The 15,117-nt window shown below is 43.1% G+C and overlaps 1 protein-coding gene across 1 annotated transcript in view; it reads right to left on the bottom strand.

Moving 5' to 3' along the window:
- Positions 1–15,117, bottom strand: part of SPEF2 (sperm flagellar 2) — a 202,695-nt gene that overhangs the window by 158,550 nt on the left and 29,028 nt on the right. The window contains exons 4-7 of the mRNA XM_075540928.1: positions 11,154–11,324; positions 9,186–9,326; positions 7,711–7,775; positions 4,640–4,826 (exon numbers count right to left, since the gene is read on the bottom strand). Of these exons, the coding sequence (XP_075397043.1) occupies positions 4,640–4,826; positions 7,711–7,775; positions 9,186–9,326; positions 11,154–11,324 (564 nt within the window). The remainder of the gene's footprint in view (positions 1–4,639; positions 4,827–7,710; positions 7,776–9,185; positions 9,327–11,153; positions 11,325–15,117) is intronic.

Genomic DNA, 15,117 nt, shown 5'->3' with positions numbered 1-15,117 from the left:
AGGATGGCCCACAGCTGTCTGTTTAAACTCAGCGCGTACATGAAATATTGGGTATTTCCAATACCAAAATGAAAAAAACAAATGCAGAATTGAAAGTTCTCGTTTAGTTATATTTAGCCCTATCTGGGGAGGTCTTAGGCAACCAGAGAATCCTGAACACCCTCAACAGGATTGTTTGACTTTCCGCTTCCTGGGCCAGGATTGGTGCTGGAAGTTTATGCTGGACCAAGAGCTCAGCTGAATTCTCCAAAGATGCTAGCGCATCTTCCACCTTCAGATGGTGCACTGAAGAAAAGTTCTGGCACCTAAGTATTCAAGGGTCTTTTTATTTAAAGGGAAGGAATGTGGCACTAAAATGCTAATTCCCTTTTCTAAAGGATAGAAAAGATTTGAGATGCTAGGCAAATGACTACAGAGTGGGTTGAGAGCAAATCAAGTTCCAAGCTTGAATATTTTCACCTGAATGTCTACAATGGACTTCAAAGCACAACTAAAGGACAGTGAACTCATAACTTCCCTGCAGAACAGATCCGTTCCCAGGACTGCCCCTTCTCAGGTGACCACACTAGGACGCTGACTTTTATCAGGGCTCCTCTAAAGTGCTCCTTTCTGACCACTCCTAAAGCCTAACTCGTTAAGAAGTATTATTTTTTGCTTCTCATATATGTCTTAAAACCACTCCTGTACTCTACATAGACTGCTGCTGTCCCTACCTTGGACAACACCAGCCCCTTCTGGTCACCCCACATCCCAAAACAACCTTCCCCAACTCAAACTAATTTAAACCTTATCATTTGCCTCCTGTTAGGGCATTTCTTTATGAATCACTAGGTGGGGTAGGCACTTGAGTACAGCTGTCTGGCTCTCTCTTCATAATCCCCACGAAGTTAAAGGCATATAACCCCCGGGGGAAACGGCGTGCACTTGGAAGCTGGGGGGAGGGGGAAGAGGGAGGGGAGAAGGCAATTCCTGCAGATGCATGCGAGTGAGGCCGAAAGAAAACCACCTAGGGTGTAGCATGTTCTTGAAAAGCAGCAGGTATCTGGGAATCCGAGGAAACCCTGCTTTGCTCAATAGCACGTTCTCCTTGGAGAAAGGCAGATGGGAAAACAGGCATGCTGGCTTAGGGATGTCTCGGTCCACCACTGTGGGGCCCTGGCCCATGTGGGCTGCAGAGGGAGGCAGGGGACACTCCGGGAAATAGAGAGCAGACAGTGCGCAGGCCTGGAGCTGCAGGCCTGCCTCAGGAACTGCAGTTTCACGCCAAACAGAAAAGAATTAGCTGGGAATGGTGTGCCCTTGCTGCCGCACTGACTCATCCGTGCCCTAGTTGCTGGTTCCCTAGCCCAGGAAAGAAGCCCCCAGGAAGAGCAGTGTTTCACAAAGTAGGGGAGCTCAGCCCAAGAGGGGGTGCTGAAACGGTCCAGAGGTGCTGTGAAAGCAGGTCCTTGACACGTTTATCCTGTGTTGGGGCCTATAGTACAAAAGCTTTTCATTGCTCTGAGGGGAGCTCTGAGCAATTGGGGTGTTTTTTCCTGGAAAGAGGTGGTAGGCTAAATAAGACTGCGAACTAGGAGCTAGACTGTTACGATGTGTCCATGTTAACAGGTGGGAATTCAGGTGGGAAGTGAAGAATGTCGGAAAAAATAAATTCATCCAATTTTCCAGGAAAACACCAGGCTAGAGAGGATGAAGAAGAGGAAGAACAAGTGGTCAACACAGAGCATTCTTCAACAACTCTGTGTTGTAGACCACTAAGGGGGGTGGAAATCGCCTGCAAAGGCAATGGGTTATTTAATATGGCTCTTTTAGCCTAAGTCTCTAACTCCCACCCAATGACTTTTCCCCGCGTGGGTCTCATAAGGTGGGAGAAGATACTGATAGGATTCACCTGTGAGTAATTTCAACTAGGATTCTCCTGGTGTGTCATCTTGTAGTGTATAAAATGAACCCACTGGGAAGCAGGAGGAGGGATCTCCTGCTCATGACCAGCAAGAACCAGGAGTGGAGGACATCCATGACCAGCAAGAACCAGGAGTGGAGGACATCCATGACCATCAAGAACCAGGAGTGGGGACATCCATGAACAGCAAGAACCAGGAGTGGGGACATCCATGACCAGCAAGAACCAGGAGTGGGGGACATCCACTGGACCCGAGATCCCTGCACAGTGAGCCTCCTGGATCCAGAAGACAACTATATCATCTGAGCGGCTGCAGCAGAAGCAGGATCCCACTCGCGGAACAAGAAAAGACGTGTGCTTTTGTGCTTGCAGAGTGGGGCACCTCTGGGCACTTCATTGAAGAAGTTGAACTTGCTGACCCCTAGAAGTGGGGCTGAGTGCCTTTATAGGCTTATTAAAGTAGGGTGCCTTTGAGCGATGAATTTAGGGGCCTGGGTTTGCTGACCCACAGAGCTTAAGCGGAATGCCTTTGGATGTCCTGCGGGAATTTATTAGCAGATTTGGTAACATATCCTGATAAATAACTCAACCCTGAGAATGTTTCACGGGCATTACAACTCCCCTCCCTTAACAAACCTGTTAATTGTGAAGTTTGTCTGTGAGTGAGGTGTAGCCACTGCTCTGGACAGTAGATCCCAAGGAGAAGAACAATGATCTCATTGCCAGTCTCTTAGTTGGCAGCTGAACACTGAACCACTACACCGCCAGAGATCCCTGTCCCATGGATGGCCACTGAAATCCTCTTCCTCTTCCAGCCTGTACCTCCTATCACCGTCCCCATCTCAGCAAACGATAGCCCCAGTTAGAAATCTCGTCTTTCTCCCCCACATCTAATGAATCATTAAGTTCCATTGATCGTGCTTCTAGAAATGACTTCTCTCTCCATGGCCATGACTACATTTAAACGAGGCTCCTTTCCATTCTATGTAAGAGAGCAGCTTCCACTTATTGTGTCCTCCTTCCCAGTTGCTCTTCTCCAGATAAATCTCCACCAAGTCGTGTTTCTGATTGCAAATCGAACCTTGTCGCTCTTGGCTTGCCTTTGTACCTTGGGAAAACTTCTTCTTTCCCTTTGCACAAGCGGCAGGGCTCATTATGATGTGTCCACTGGTGATCTCTCACACATCACCACTCTTGCCTCCAGATCTCAACTTTGACGTTGCTAATGAACATTTTCATATAATCTCTCCTCCCGAAACACACTACACTCTGCACCAGGTAGGCCTCCCCTGGAAATGGCTCCATCTCATTCCACCCTATTTTCAACGAACTAATTCCTGACCCTTCTTCCTCCTCAGGGCGCTGTTCCCCCATCTATGGGGCAGGGGCGGGGCGGGTGGGCACAGTCCATCCTCTGCGTCCCCCCTTGCACCTTGGTGGCACTTGCACCCTTGAATGTGATGGCTCATCTGGAACTCCCCTGCAAGCAACACACTCTGCCAGAGCAGGCTCTTGGTCTTGTGGACCGCGTCCTGGGACCTAGCACAAACAGCTCTAGCACAGCACCGGCTCAGTCACTATGTGTTCAGTGGAAGAGATGACCAGTGATCCTCAAGCTGTAGCTGTGTCAGAATCACCTATCCCCGCAAAACCCAAGCTCACTGCCATCCAGCAAATTCAGACTTAGAATCATCTAGAGGGCCTGGAATTAACAGGCATGCCTAGGGAGTGGCTTAGCAGGTCTGCGGTGGATTACTGAAAGTTTCAGTAAGATTGACGTTGAGCAATCTGCAGTGACATTGATGTTGCTGGAGCAGGGATCATAATTTTAGAGCCTCTGACATAAAATGGTGAATACATTGAGAGTATGAACAATGTCCTAGATTATTTTTCATAGATTTTTCCTCAAAAGTAATGATACCTACACTTTTGATGTGAGGAGCTCGGGGGGCGCAGTGGTTATGTGTTGGGCTGCCAGCCACAGCATCCGCAGTTGAAACCACCAGCCTTTCCGAGAGAGACAGAAAGATGGCCTTTCCACTCCTGTAATAAGTTAGTCTTGGAAACACAGGGGTGGCGCTACCCTGTCCGAAAGGTCGCTAGGAGTCAGCATCAACTCTAAGGCAGAGAGGTTTTTATTTTTATTATTGAAGTATATTTTAGATTCTTTAGTAAATATTTTGTGTAGCTGTTATGATGTCAGGATATGAAATTGGTAGTTAATTCCTTTGAGTTTGAGATTTACAACCTTGGCGATCCTATGGACAGTTCTACTAAGTCCGTTAGGGTTCTCTGACTCACTGGACTCAATGGTCGGGGTTAGGATGTTTCAGTTTCTACCTTGCCTAGAGACCTGAGACGGCTGCTTGGTGGCACAGCGGTGACAAGCTTAACTGCTAAACAAAAAGGTTGGAAGTTCAAATTCACCATCTGCTCCCTGGGAGAAAGATCTGACTATCTGCCTCTGGGAAGATCACAGCCTTGGAAACCCTCTAGGGCAGTTCTGTGTGTTATAAAGGACAGCTACACATCAGATGTAATTTATACACACACACACACACACACACACACACGCACACCTATGTATGTGCATGAAAACAGAACCTTGAGAAACATACATACACAAATATACATACATGATACACAGCTGTGTATGGCTGTATGTGCATCTGTCCCCCAGACTGCACTTCACAAAATCGCCAGCACTTCTATTTGACCAATACCTCAACATCTTACCTCTTGTGCTTCGTGGGCTATTAATTGGTCCATTAACAACCTCCGCCGTCTTTTCTCCCTTTGTTCTCGTGCAAGGGCATCTTCTTCTAGGCGCTTCTGAATTTTTTTAATGTAGTCATCATCCGAGTAAGTGTTTAACAAATCAGTAGTCATCTGACCAGCTGTATCTAAAGAAGTCTTGTTTGCACTAAGAACAATAATCTTTAGTTTAGATTTTGCTTTTAAACCGTGGAAACACGCTAATTCTTTTGGCTGTGGAGGCAGATCGAAGGGGAAAGCACCTGCATGGTTTTGCTGATCTGTAATGTGCACCCTCCTTGTGGCACCAGGCTAAGTCAGGGGTCCAGTTTGCTTCACTGCAGTTCTGGTCTCTGTTGCTAGGACGTTCTCAGCATCCCCTTTCCAGGCCTAGGGCCGTCTTGGTTTTTGCCTCTCATGACTTTTTTCCTTTGAACCCCCTGTCATTTTCCTTTCCCTTCCCCCACCGTTCCTCTCCCCTTTCTCCTGTCTACCTGAGACCACAGCAAGCAGACTTTGGGTCACCCAAGCATCAGGGAAGATCCGTCTTGAAAAGAGTCAGCCAAGTAGACCAATGTCAATATGCTAGAGAGTGGCAGGACAAGCGGTTTGGTGGCCCCACCCTCGACCACTTTCCTCTCACCCATGAAAACTCAAGCTACTTCCCAAGCTCCCAGAGGAATTTGGTTGTTTAGGGCAGGGAAGAGTGGGAAAGAAAAGACTGCCCACTCCCCCAAAGATGTAAAGCCTCAGAAACATGAAGGAGCAGACCTGCTCTGTCCTGCAGGGGCGTTATAAATGGAAGTCCACTAGATAGCAGTGACTTTTTTTTTTGGGGGGGGGCAGTGGCCCACGTTTGACAGCAAGCTCAAACACTGATTGTGGACCCTTGCTAACCATGCCACCTTCACCACCACAGCCGGGCTGGCCTTTCACCAAAGTCTTCGACACCAAAAGGAGAAGACTTCCCTACATTCTCTAATTCTATGTCCAGATTTCTAAAGGGTCAGGTGCCTGGAGGAAACATATTCAATATAGTGAGAATCGTGGTTTAGTATAGAGTTTATGTATGCATTCAAAATTGATCAATAGGAGATATATTCGGTTGTATGAGGATCAAATGTCAATTCTCTCTCAGCTACACCTCTTTAAAAAGTAAATGATATAACAGTACGCAATATACCAGCAAGTTATCCAATTTAGCTACCAAAGACGAATACATTTTCAGAACAACAAATAGCTTTAAATATTATACATTTTAAAGGCATAGGACTTTGACTATAACTTAAGGGTACATTATTAAGGTCTATAAGCACTACATAGTCAATAATTCTCCTGTGCAAGGAAGTAATCTTGGAGAAGCATATAAAGTTGTGTGTAATGAAGGAATCGCTGCATCCTAATAGTTCAGATCACATGCTATTGCATATGTTATCCCTATAGTTGCTAAGTTGTGTCGAAACTGAAGGGTCCCAAGAAAGCAAAGTAGAGCTGCAGAGAGTATCAACTATCAGTAAGTAGCAAAGTGTTTCAACCTTTTAAACAACCAAGTGGCCCTTCTGGTGCCACAGAGGGTGTGACTGGTGAAGGTCAGTGCGAGCTGCAAGATGCCAACGGGTTTCATGGGCCAAGGTCAGGGCGAGTGTGGTGGCTTTGAATGCCAGCTGTTTGGGCAAGTAGGCTTGTCTGATGTTGCGTTGGGGGACAGGGGCACAGTGATGGATCTAAGTAGAGATTAGAGGGGGCACCACAGTTTTCTGCAGAGGGTAGGAGGAAGATTCATCCATACCTAAGTGTTCTTCATCCTGGTTGTTTTTCATTCCTTATTAGACTTCCTCATGATTTCATCTTTGTTGGCAATTTCTTATTTCTCTCTTCCCTCACAGATATTAATATAAAACTAAAGTACAAAACCTGTTTTTTTTGTTTTGTTTTTTTTCGCCCGCCCTCCCTCCAGCCCGTGCTGCGCGCTCCGCGCTCTGGCCAAAATCTGTTTTTCTTATGTAACAGAGTTTTATTTTATATTCCATGAAGCATAAATGAGTAATATTAGGTAGTTTTCATTTAAAAAGGCAGAAAAACTCAAGTTGCTTGAACATGATTAACAACAAGAAAAAAAAAACATAAAGCAAAAGCAACACCCAAAACTCACTGCTAATTACTTTCTGTGATCAGAGACTCCTTGACAGAAAAAAAAAGTCGGGGGATCTTTATCTTCAGGTAAATGAAATCTATTAACCAGAGGCTTTTTTACATCACTGAATTTTCTTGGTGACACTTGGTTAATGAACACATCCAACAACTCTGAATTGTGAGTTCTGGTGCTAAAACCTGGTGAAGCTGTCAGGTAAGCCTAGGACTACCAACCTCAAGGTCAGTGGTTCAAACCCACCAGCTGCCCCCTGGAGAAAGATGGCCTGTCTGCCCCCATCAAGATCCAAAGCCTCAGAAACCCTGAATAGGGTTTGACTATGGATCAGAACCAGTCCCTGAAGATGGATGTCATACTTGGTAAAGTAGCTTGGCAGTAAAAATAAGGAAGACCTTGGGCAAGAATGGATTGCCATATCCATGCGCTCAAACAGAAGCACAATGGTGGGGATGGCACAGGACCCAGAGATGTGGTAAGCAGGGTCACTGTGAGCCTGAACCAACTCGATGGCACCTAACAGCAACAACAGGAGTTGGAATGGACTGGGTGGCAGTGGATTTGGTTTGGGGCTAAAAACCCAAGTCTAAGAAGTGCAGGGTCAAACTTAAAATAGCAAGGGTTTGAAATGATTTTAGCAAATATTGCCAAGAATGTTTGAACTTAAGTAAGCATAGCATAGAAAAACAACACAGCTTCTAATAGCCAATTTTTGTTTTAGTCTGTACAGAAGTCACTAATAGACAATTCATCTGAAGGTCAGCTCATTTTTCTTCCCTCATCTACCCTCTTATTGAAGATGCTGCAAAGTGAAAAGATTCCAGAGAAACTATTCCTTAATATTCAGAAGTGATGTATAAAAGATAAAGGACTTTTATGATTAATAAAATAGTTTATATCCCACCTTTCTTTTGCCTGGAGATCCTTTTTTATTAATGCTTCAAACTTCTTAATCTCATTGGCTACATCCTTTAAAGAAAATTCGCCATCAGTTATCTGGTCCCCAAACCACTGCAAACCTTCTACACGTATTCGAGTGTATATCGTGACATGCATTATTCACTCTAGCCAATCAGAAGGTAGGAGATGAAAAGCCCCACATACTAGATAACTTTTATAATTCATGTTGGTTACTGTTTTACTAGGCTAAAATAACTTTAAACATATAGAAATCATCTCAACGAACTTGCTTTTTTCAGGATTCAGATGCTGCCCCAAAAATCATTTAATAAGAATGAGCATTTTCAAGAGACAAGATATATATTTTTAATTATAATGTTTTAAACTTACATAAATCTTATTTGTCTGTAAACTAAGATTCTTTAAAGCTCTTTTTCCCTTGGGTGTTCTAACTATCCTCTGTACGACCTTATTTACATGATTTGTTGACCCTATGAAAGTTAATGCAGCCCAGCAGTGACTATTGCAAGCCCTTATTGATAAATGTAAATCAGACCCCCAAAACATGACTGAATCTTAGTAAAGAGTATCAGAGAGGTGCCTCTGTTTAGGAACCTGTGTACAAGATATTTTGTGATTATTAATAAAGCTAAGGAAGATAGATTGATATAAAATGCAATAAATCGAGCAAAAGAGCCCCCTTCCTCCACTTTATTAACACTGTCATCTTTCTGGCTTCCATTTTTTAAGCTATAAAATAGGAAAGCAACCCTGACCTAGAGGGTTGTTTACAGGTTAAGTAATGTGACAGGCACAATGCCGCAGAGTGTGGCATAAGGTAGCTACTATCATTTTTCTTGGTCACACGAGAATACATCATTAGCAATGATTATGCAGTATAGAGTTTGGGAATTCATTTCAAAATGCAGGATAGCTCCCTATGAAAGAGAATCAGACTATAGCCTATGGGTGGCTACGTGGATAGGACCTAGTAGAGCGCATTCCTCGTGTGGCTGGCTTACATTGAAGCACACTGATAGCAAGCAAGTCACTTGATGCATCAGGAGTCCACAGACAGAGAGTGTGATGTGATGGGGATGGATGGGTGGAAGTTTAAGGCAGGGCTGAGGCAGAGATGTTGCATGTTACACGAAGGGCTCTGGATGTACACAGGGCAGTTATGACCCATTGACAACACCACCCGCTCCGGCTGACTTGGGAGGAACTCAGAAGCCTCCTTGGCACTGAAGGCCACACAGGGAGTGCCTATCACTGGAGTCAGTCATCCTTGACCTAGAGCTAATATTCTCTAATTCTGAGCAAACAAGGTTGCAAAATGGAGTAGATAGGCATAAAGTGGGATTGTTTTCAATGAGAGGGACAAGGCCAGACATAATTTGAAGGTCTCTCTGTGTGTTTCAGGGAAAGGCCATCTTCCACTAAGACAAAGCACTCACAATTGGAAGGATTAGCACTTACCTCTGCCTCTTTCTTCTTTTTCATCATTTTTTGGGCCTCCAGTGCTTTCAAAGTCCGATTGGATGCAGGTTTAGGAATTTGTATGATAGCCGCTTGTATTTTGGCCATTATTTCATTTTGACGTCTTCTGCCCAAGCGTTGCTGAATACCCCATAGACAATTAGTAATGTGGTTTTAATCATCATAATTGGTAATGCTACACACTCACAGATCCATATACTTTAAATTTATGTCCTGGAATTAAAAGTATCTACTGCTGCTAGGCAATTAGCCAATGACCTAGGTGTCACACGGTGAAATGTTATGACTCATTTTGAAAAACAAGATATGAAAACAGGATTTGGGAATTCCAAAAACCTCATTCAATGCCATTCTGGGTGACAATACCATAATGATACTAAGGGTGTCTCAAATACAGACAGGTGTGATTCTTTCTCAGTCCCAGCCTCTGATATCTCCAATCCTGGGAATAATTTACGTCTAAGAGAATAATGGGCCCAGGAGATAGTCTCTAGGAAGGCTCCTGGTGAGCCCAAGAACCCACAGCCACTCTTAATATATCACTTCAGGAATGACTTCAAATATTCAACATTCAAACATTCAGTTAATACTGAAGTCTATGATATTATTATTATTATTATTGGCTCATTTATCCTGAATGTAGAAATAACTTGCAAGAAGAACAGAAGCAGTTGGTCTCAAATGAAAGACAATAACATAATCAGATAAATTTTTTGGAAAATTTATATACTAGAAACTAATATGTGGAGCTAATAATGATTTTACCACTAAAGCATTATATTAGAACTAAGAAGGCCATTATTGCTACACCCAAACATAAGAAACTACTATGTGCCACTAAAAAGACAGAAATTATGGTTTCAAAATATAGAAAGGTAAAGTTCTATCTAGCATAATTGATGGTTTTATTTTTATGATGGCTTAACTTTCCATAATGTTATTTTTCTCTCTCACTGCAATACTATTTTCTTTTCTCAATAAAACCAGAAACAGAATGTTTGGCCTTGCGCTCTATTTGATCACTACATAATCACTTTTAACAGTTTATTTTTGAGCATGTAACAGTCTCCTATGGCCTTTCTTATGGAGACTTCCTTCATTAGACTTGGCATTTCAGTCATACAGGCTGGTTCCATATGAATTAAGAGTCCCAGCACTTGGTCTCAACAATACTTCCAGGGGGGTTTGCCCCCTAGCCAGGTTATGCCAGTGGGGAAATTCAATCATTTGTCAACTCTCTGGCAAGTGTTAGCTCCTTTATCCACTTATCTCTCACATAGCTGATAATGTTCAGCATGCCTTTAATGCTTAGCATTTTAAATACAGTTTTTAAAATGGCTTATATGACAAGGAGAACCATAACTATTTTGCCTATAGTTTACACATTCCAAATACCCAGCCATCTGAAATTCTCTTAAAAGTCTTTAATAAGTTATATAATTCCATTATCCCCTCAAGTCCTTAAAGGCATAAGAGATCACTAAAGATCTTTGAAGGAATTTGAGAAGTGGCTGGGAGTTGGTCAGCGTGAGAAGCAAGGGTCAAGGGGACATCTGAGTTTGAAAGGAAGTAAGCAAAGCGACTCAGCATTGCCTACAGGTGATAAAAGTCAGAGAGCGAGGCCGAGGAGAGGCAAAGCTGGGGAAAGAGAGGGCCACCTCCACGGCAACCCAAGGTCTTGAGTAGCTAGTAGCAAACAGCCTAGCCCTAAGGCACCCGAAGCAACAGTCCTACCAGTGCATCCCCCACTCCAGAGAAGGGCAGTAGAGGTGATAGCAAGTGAGAAGACAGAACAGGGAGTAAGAGATAGGGCAGGCTGGAGGTCATGCATCAGAACAACTTGACTTGTGCTACATCGTCCAGGCTTATGTGATGTGTACTATAGGCATACATTGCTTACAGGAGAATCTGCAATAATGAACTTTTAGAAAAATTGTTCTATGAAACCTTTTCGAGATTTAAGCATCTTTGTTCTTCCTTAAGTTTTTGACATTGTTCATGTTTCTCGAATTGCAAACGGACAGATTCTTCCTCCAGGAGTTTACACTTTTCTTGAAACCTTTGTGTAAGCCGCAACAGACTGAAATCGGTTTCACGTGGTATCAGGTTTCTAAGTCTCTAAATGAAGAAAGCATTTCAAGAGATTCTGGTATTAGAGAATTTGGCACGTACTGTCACGATAAACACACATAAGTCTGGCTTCTCAGGAGAAGCTCTATGAATTGCATTGTTGATGGTTACAGTAAGCTGAAGCCCCACACCCATGATTCATGTCTTTAATGGAAAGCCAGAAAAGACTCACTTTCCTCATTATAATGTAATCTCAGACACACTCTTATAGTTAGTTAATTTTTCTATGTTGAGTTTAATTTTCAGAGTATGGTATTTGTATTCTTAGACATACATCCTCACAAAAACAATTTTTAAAAACCAGCTTCATCACATAGACTATGAGAAGTTAGATTCTTCCAGTTACTTAAGTTACTCCTTAGCAAATAGAGAAAAACCATGAAAACGTTCAAGCCCCTGGAAAGGAAGGCAGCATGGCACAAACAAATACACTCTCAAAATGGATCGTAAACAGACAATGACGGGCTAACACCGCTAGTACATCTCCCCAAAGCTCTTCTATCCAAAGGTCATCTCCTTGAAAGTTTAAAGAGTCACTAAAAAAACAACGTGCCATTGTACAAATAAAGCATTTTTGGCTCTTCTAGAATTTCTTCAGTATATATGGTCACTTACTCAAAAGAGCTATCTTTGAGGAGCTCTGGAGCCATAGTGGATTGGGGGTTGGGCTGCTGACCACAAGGCTGGCTGCTCAAACCCACCGGCTGCTTCATGAAAGAAAGGTTGGGTTTCTGTGCCAGTAAAGATGTATAGCCTTGGAAACCCAAAGGGGCAGTTCCGCTCTGTCTCATAGGATAGTGGTTCTTAACCTTCCTAATGCCGGGACCCTTTAATAACAGTTCCTCATGTTGTGATGACCCCCCCAACCATAAAATTATTTTCATTGCTACTCCATAACTATAATTTTGCTATTGTCATGAATTGGGTGATCCCTTTGAAAGGGTCATTTGAGCCCCACAGGTGGAGAACCACTCATGATGAAGATCATGATGAGTCAGAATTGACTCGATAGGAGGGAACTTAGAGTTTTAAATCCTTACATGCTCACCCGCTATTGTCACTTGAAAAATGGCCTTGCCTCCCTCTTCACAGAGGCATCAGAGATATGAGTTCTCCTAACATCTTAAAGATGCTTATTAAGACTTCACCTGGCCTAATGGTGAAGTGCTTGACTTTTAGAGTCAGAGGTCTAGGTTGTACTTTCAGCCCTACCTTAGCTGCCTGAACTTGAACAAGTTACCTAACCTTTCTGTGCCGCAGTTCATCTTCTACAAAAAGGGAATAATGATAGTACTTATCTCATTGGGCTGTTGTGAAGAACAAATCACTCCCATCGAGTTGATTCCAACTCATAGCAACTATAGAACAGGCCCCTGATGATTCCAAGACTGTGACTCTTTATGGAAGGAGGAAGCCTCATCTATCTCCCACAGAGCAGCTGGTGGTTTCAAACTGCTAGTTTTGCTGTTAGCAGCCCAACTCATAACCACTACTCAAGTTGGACTCCCTTTGTGAAGATCAAGTGAGATAATATACACATGTACTTGGAATAGGGCTTTGTACATGTCTGTGCTTTCAATACATTTTAGCCATTGTTAATGTGACCATATAATAAACACTTGTATCTACCCCATCAGGTATCAAAGAACAAGCCATATCCATTTTAAAAATGTGAACCACTGATTCTATCTTCCTCTTTTCTTCCTCAGAATATCTCCAGCCAAGATGTGTTCCTCTCAACCATCTTTCATTCCCCTGGCCACTGATTCTTTGACTCAACCAGCAAGTTGCCCCCCAAACAAACAAACCAATAACCACTTGCTTCCTTTGAGTTTCTCCCCTTGCAGGTACTGTTCTTATTTAGGCTCCTCCCTGATCCCCACATTTCTGGAAAGAGCAATCTATGCTTCCCTCTCTCTCATCTCAAGTTGGCTCTCCAACTCATCTGGTTTTTATTCATACAACTCTCCTAAGGCATGTTGCTCTCTCAAAAACATAACCATTAAGATGGTTGGGGTTCCCTGGGTGACACAAATAATTAAGCACACAGCTAACAACCGGAAGACTGGTGGCTCAAATCCATCTACAGGCACCTGGAAGACAGGCCTGGTGAGCTGCTTCCGAAAGCCCACAGCTTTGAAAGCTCTATGGGGCCGTTCATTCTACGCCACACCCATAAGGTCACCATGCGGCAGAGTCAACTTGATGGCCATTAGCAACAACAAAGAAGGTTGAGACTTTCTTTTCCCGTGATGCCCACTGGGAGGGGCTATCATAAAGTAGTAGCTCAATACGTATTTGTTCAACGAATGAATAATTGCCCCCTGAGAGTTTGCCCATGACCCACAGTGAATCTAACTATCTTGTTGCACTTTCCCCTGCCGACTGCTTTCTATTTTATGAAGCATTTTCTCACAGGCTTTCTTACTGAAGCTACCCAGGGCCCAACCTGGAAGCAGGTCACAATAATGATATTAATTTTCATAGTTTAGAAAAGAATGAGGTAACAGTTTTTCTAGTGACTCTTCAAAGATAACCAGCTTTTAAGTGATGGCTGTTGGATACAGTCCTAAATTGAGTGGCTTGAGCCCTAATCCAATGTCTAAAGACATATTTAAAGTGAAAAGCAAGGAGGTTAATTTGAAGTCTAATGGGTACATGAGCCAAGCTATGGTATTTTTAGTCAACTGATATGCATATGAAAGTTGGACATTTAATTAGGAAGCCTGGAGAACAATCATTGTATTTGAATTATGGTACTGGCATAGAATATTGACCTACATATAACTACTGAAAGAACAAATAAATCTGTCTTTGAAGAAGTACAGTCAGAATGCTTCATAGTTAGAAGCAAGGATGATGAGGCCTCATCTCTTATACTTTGACCATGTTATCAGCAGAGACCAGTCCCTGGAGAAGGATGTCATGCTTGGTGCGTTAGAGGGTCAGTGAAAAAGGGAAAGGGCCTTGACCACATGGGCTGACATACAGACACAGCATCAGGCTCAGACATAAGAACAAGTGTGAGGATGGCGCAGGACTGGGCTGTGTTGTCTTTTGATGTACGTGGGGTCGCTGTCAGCAGGAACCAATTCAATGGCACCTAATAACTATGCTATCCAGCTCTCTAAAGAGCTAGATCCTGTGTTCATTCTGCCACCAGGCCGTAGCAGACAGACCTGAAAATGGAGTTAAACATTTTAATGACCTTCAATTTTATTCAATGTTCTGTATCAGTGCAGTTCATCCCAGATGCAGCCTTGGAAACCCTATGGAACAATTCTACTCTGTCCTTTAAGGTTGCTATGGATCAGAGTTGGCTTCACAGCAAAGAGTTTAGTAGTCTTTGTCTTTTTTTTTTTAATAAGTGTACCATTCAGCATGACCTCAGAAGCCTGGAAGAGTCCAAGTATTTTGCTTGCCATCAGGAGGTAGCATAAGAACTGGAGAGAATCATCAACTACAAAGTATCAGTTAACCAAAACATATTTAATGAACATTTGCAATGATCAAAGCTTTGTCCTTAGCATACTACTTAAGTTAGGGGATCCTGATTTTTCTGAAGTGCTGAGTCAAATAAATAATGAACAGTTAGCAGACAGCACCAGGACCCCAGGTTTAACAGTACGACCTGTGCCCAAGGAGTGTCAAAGGAAGCGGTCATGGGGATTGGAAAGGCTTAACAGAACTGGATGGAGGAGAAACGTTAGGCAAAGAAAAGAGATGAGAAGGCTGGGTTTGGATGAGAGAAGAAAAAGTGAGTAAATATACAAGTGACGCG

This window comes from Tenrec ecaudatus, chromosome 2 (assembly GCF_050624435.1).
Source record: "Tenrec ecaudatus isolate mTenEca1 chromosome 2, mTenEca1.hap1, whole genome shotgun sequence".
Lineage (NCBI taxonomy): Eukaryota > Metazoa > Chordata > Mammalia > Afrosoricida > Tenrecidae > Tenrec > Tenrec ecaudatus.
Note: the sequence above shows the minus strand (reverse complement) of the source record. Positions and strands in the feature narration are given on the sequence as shown.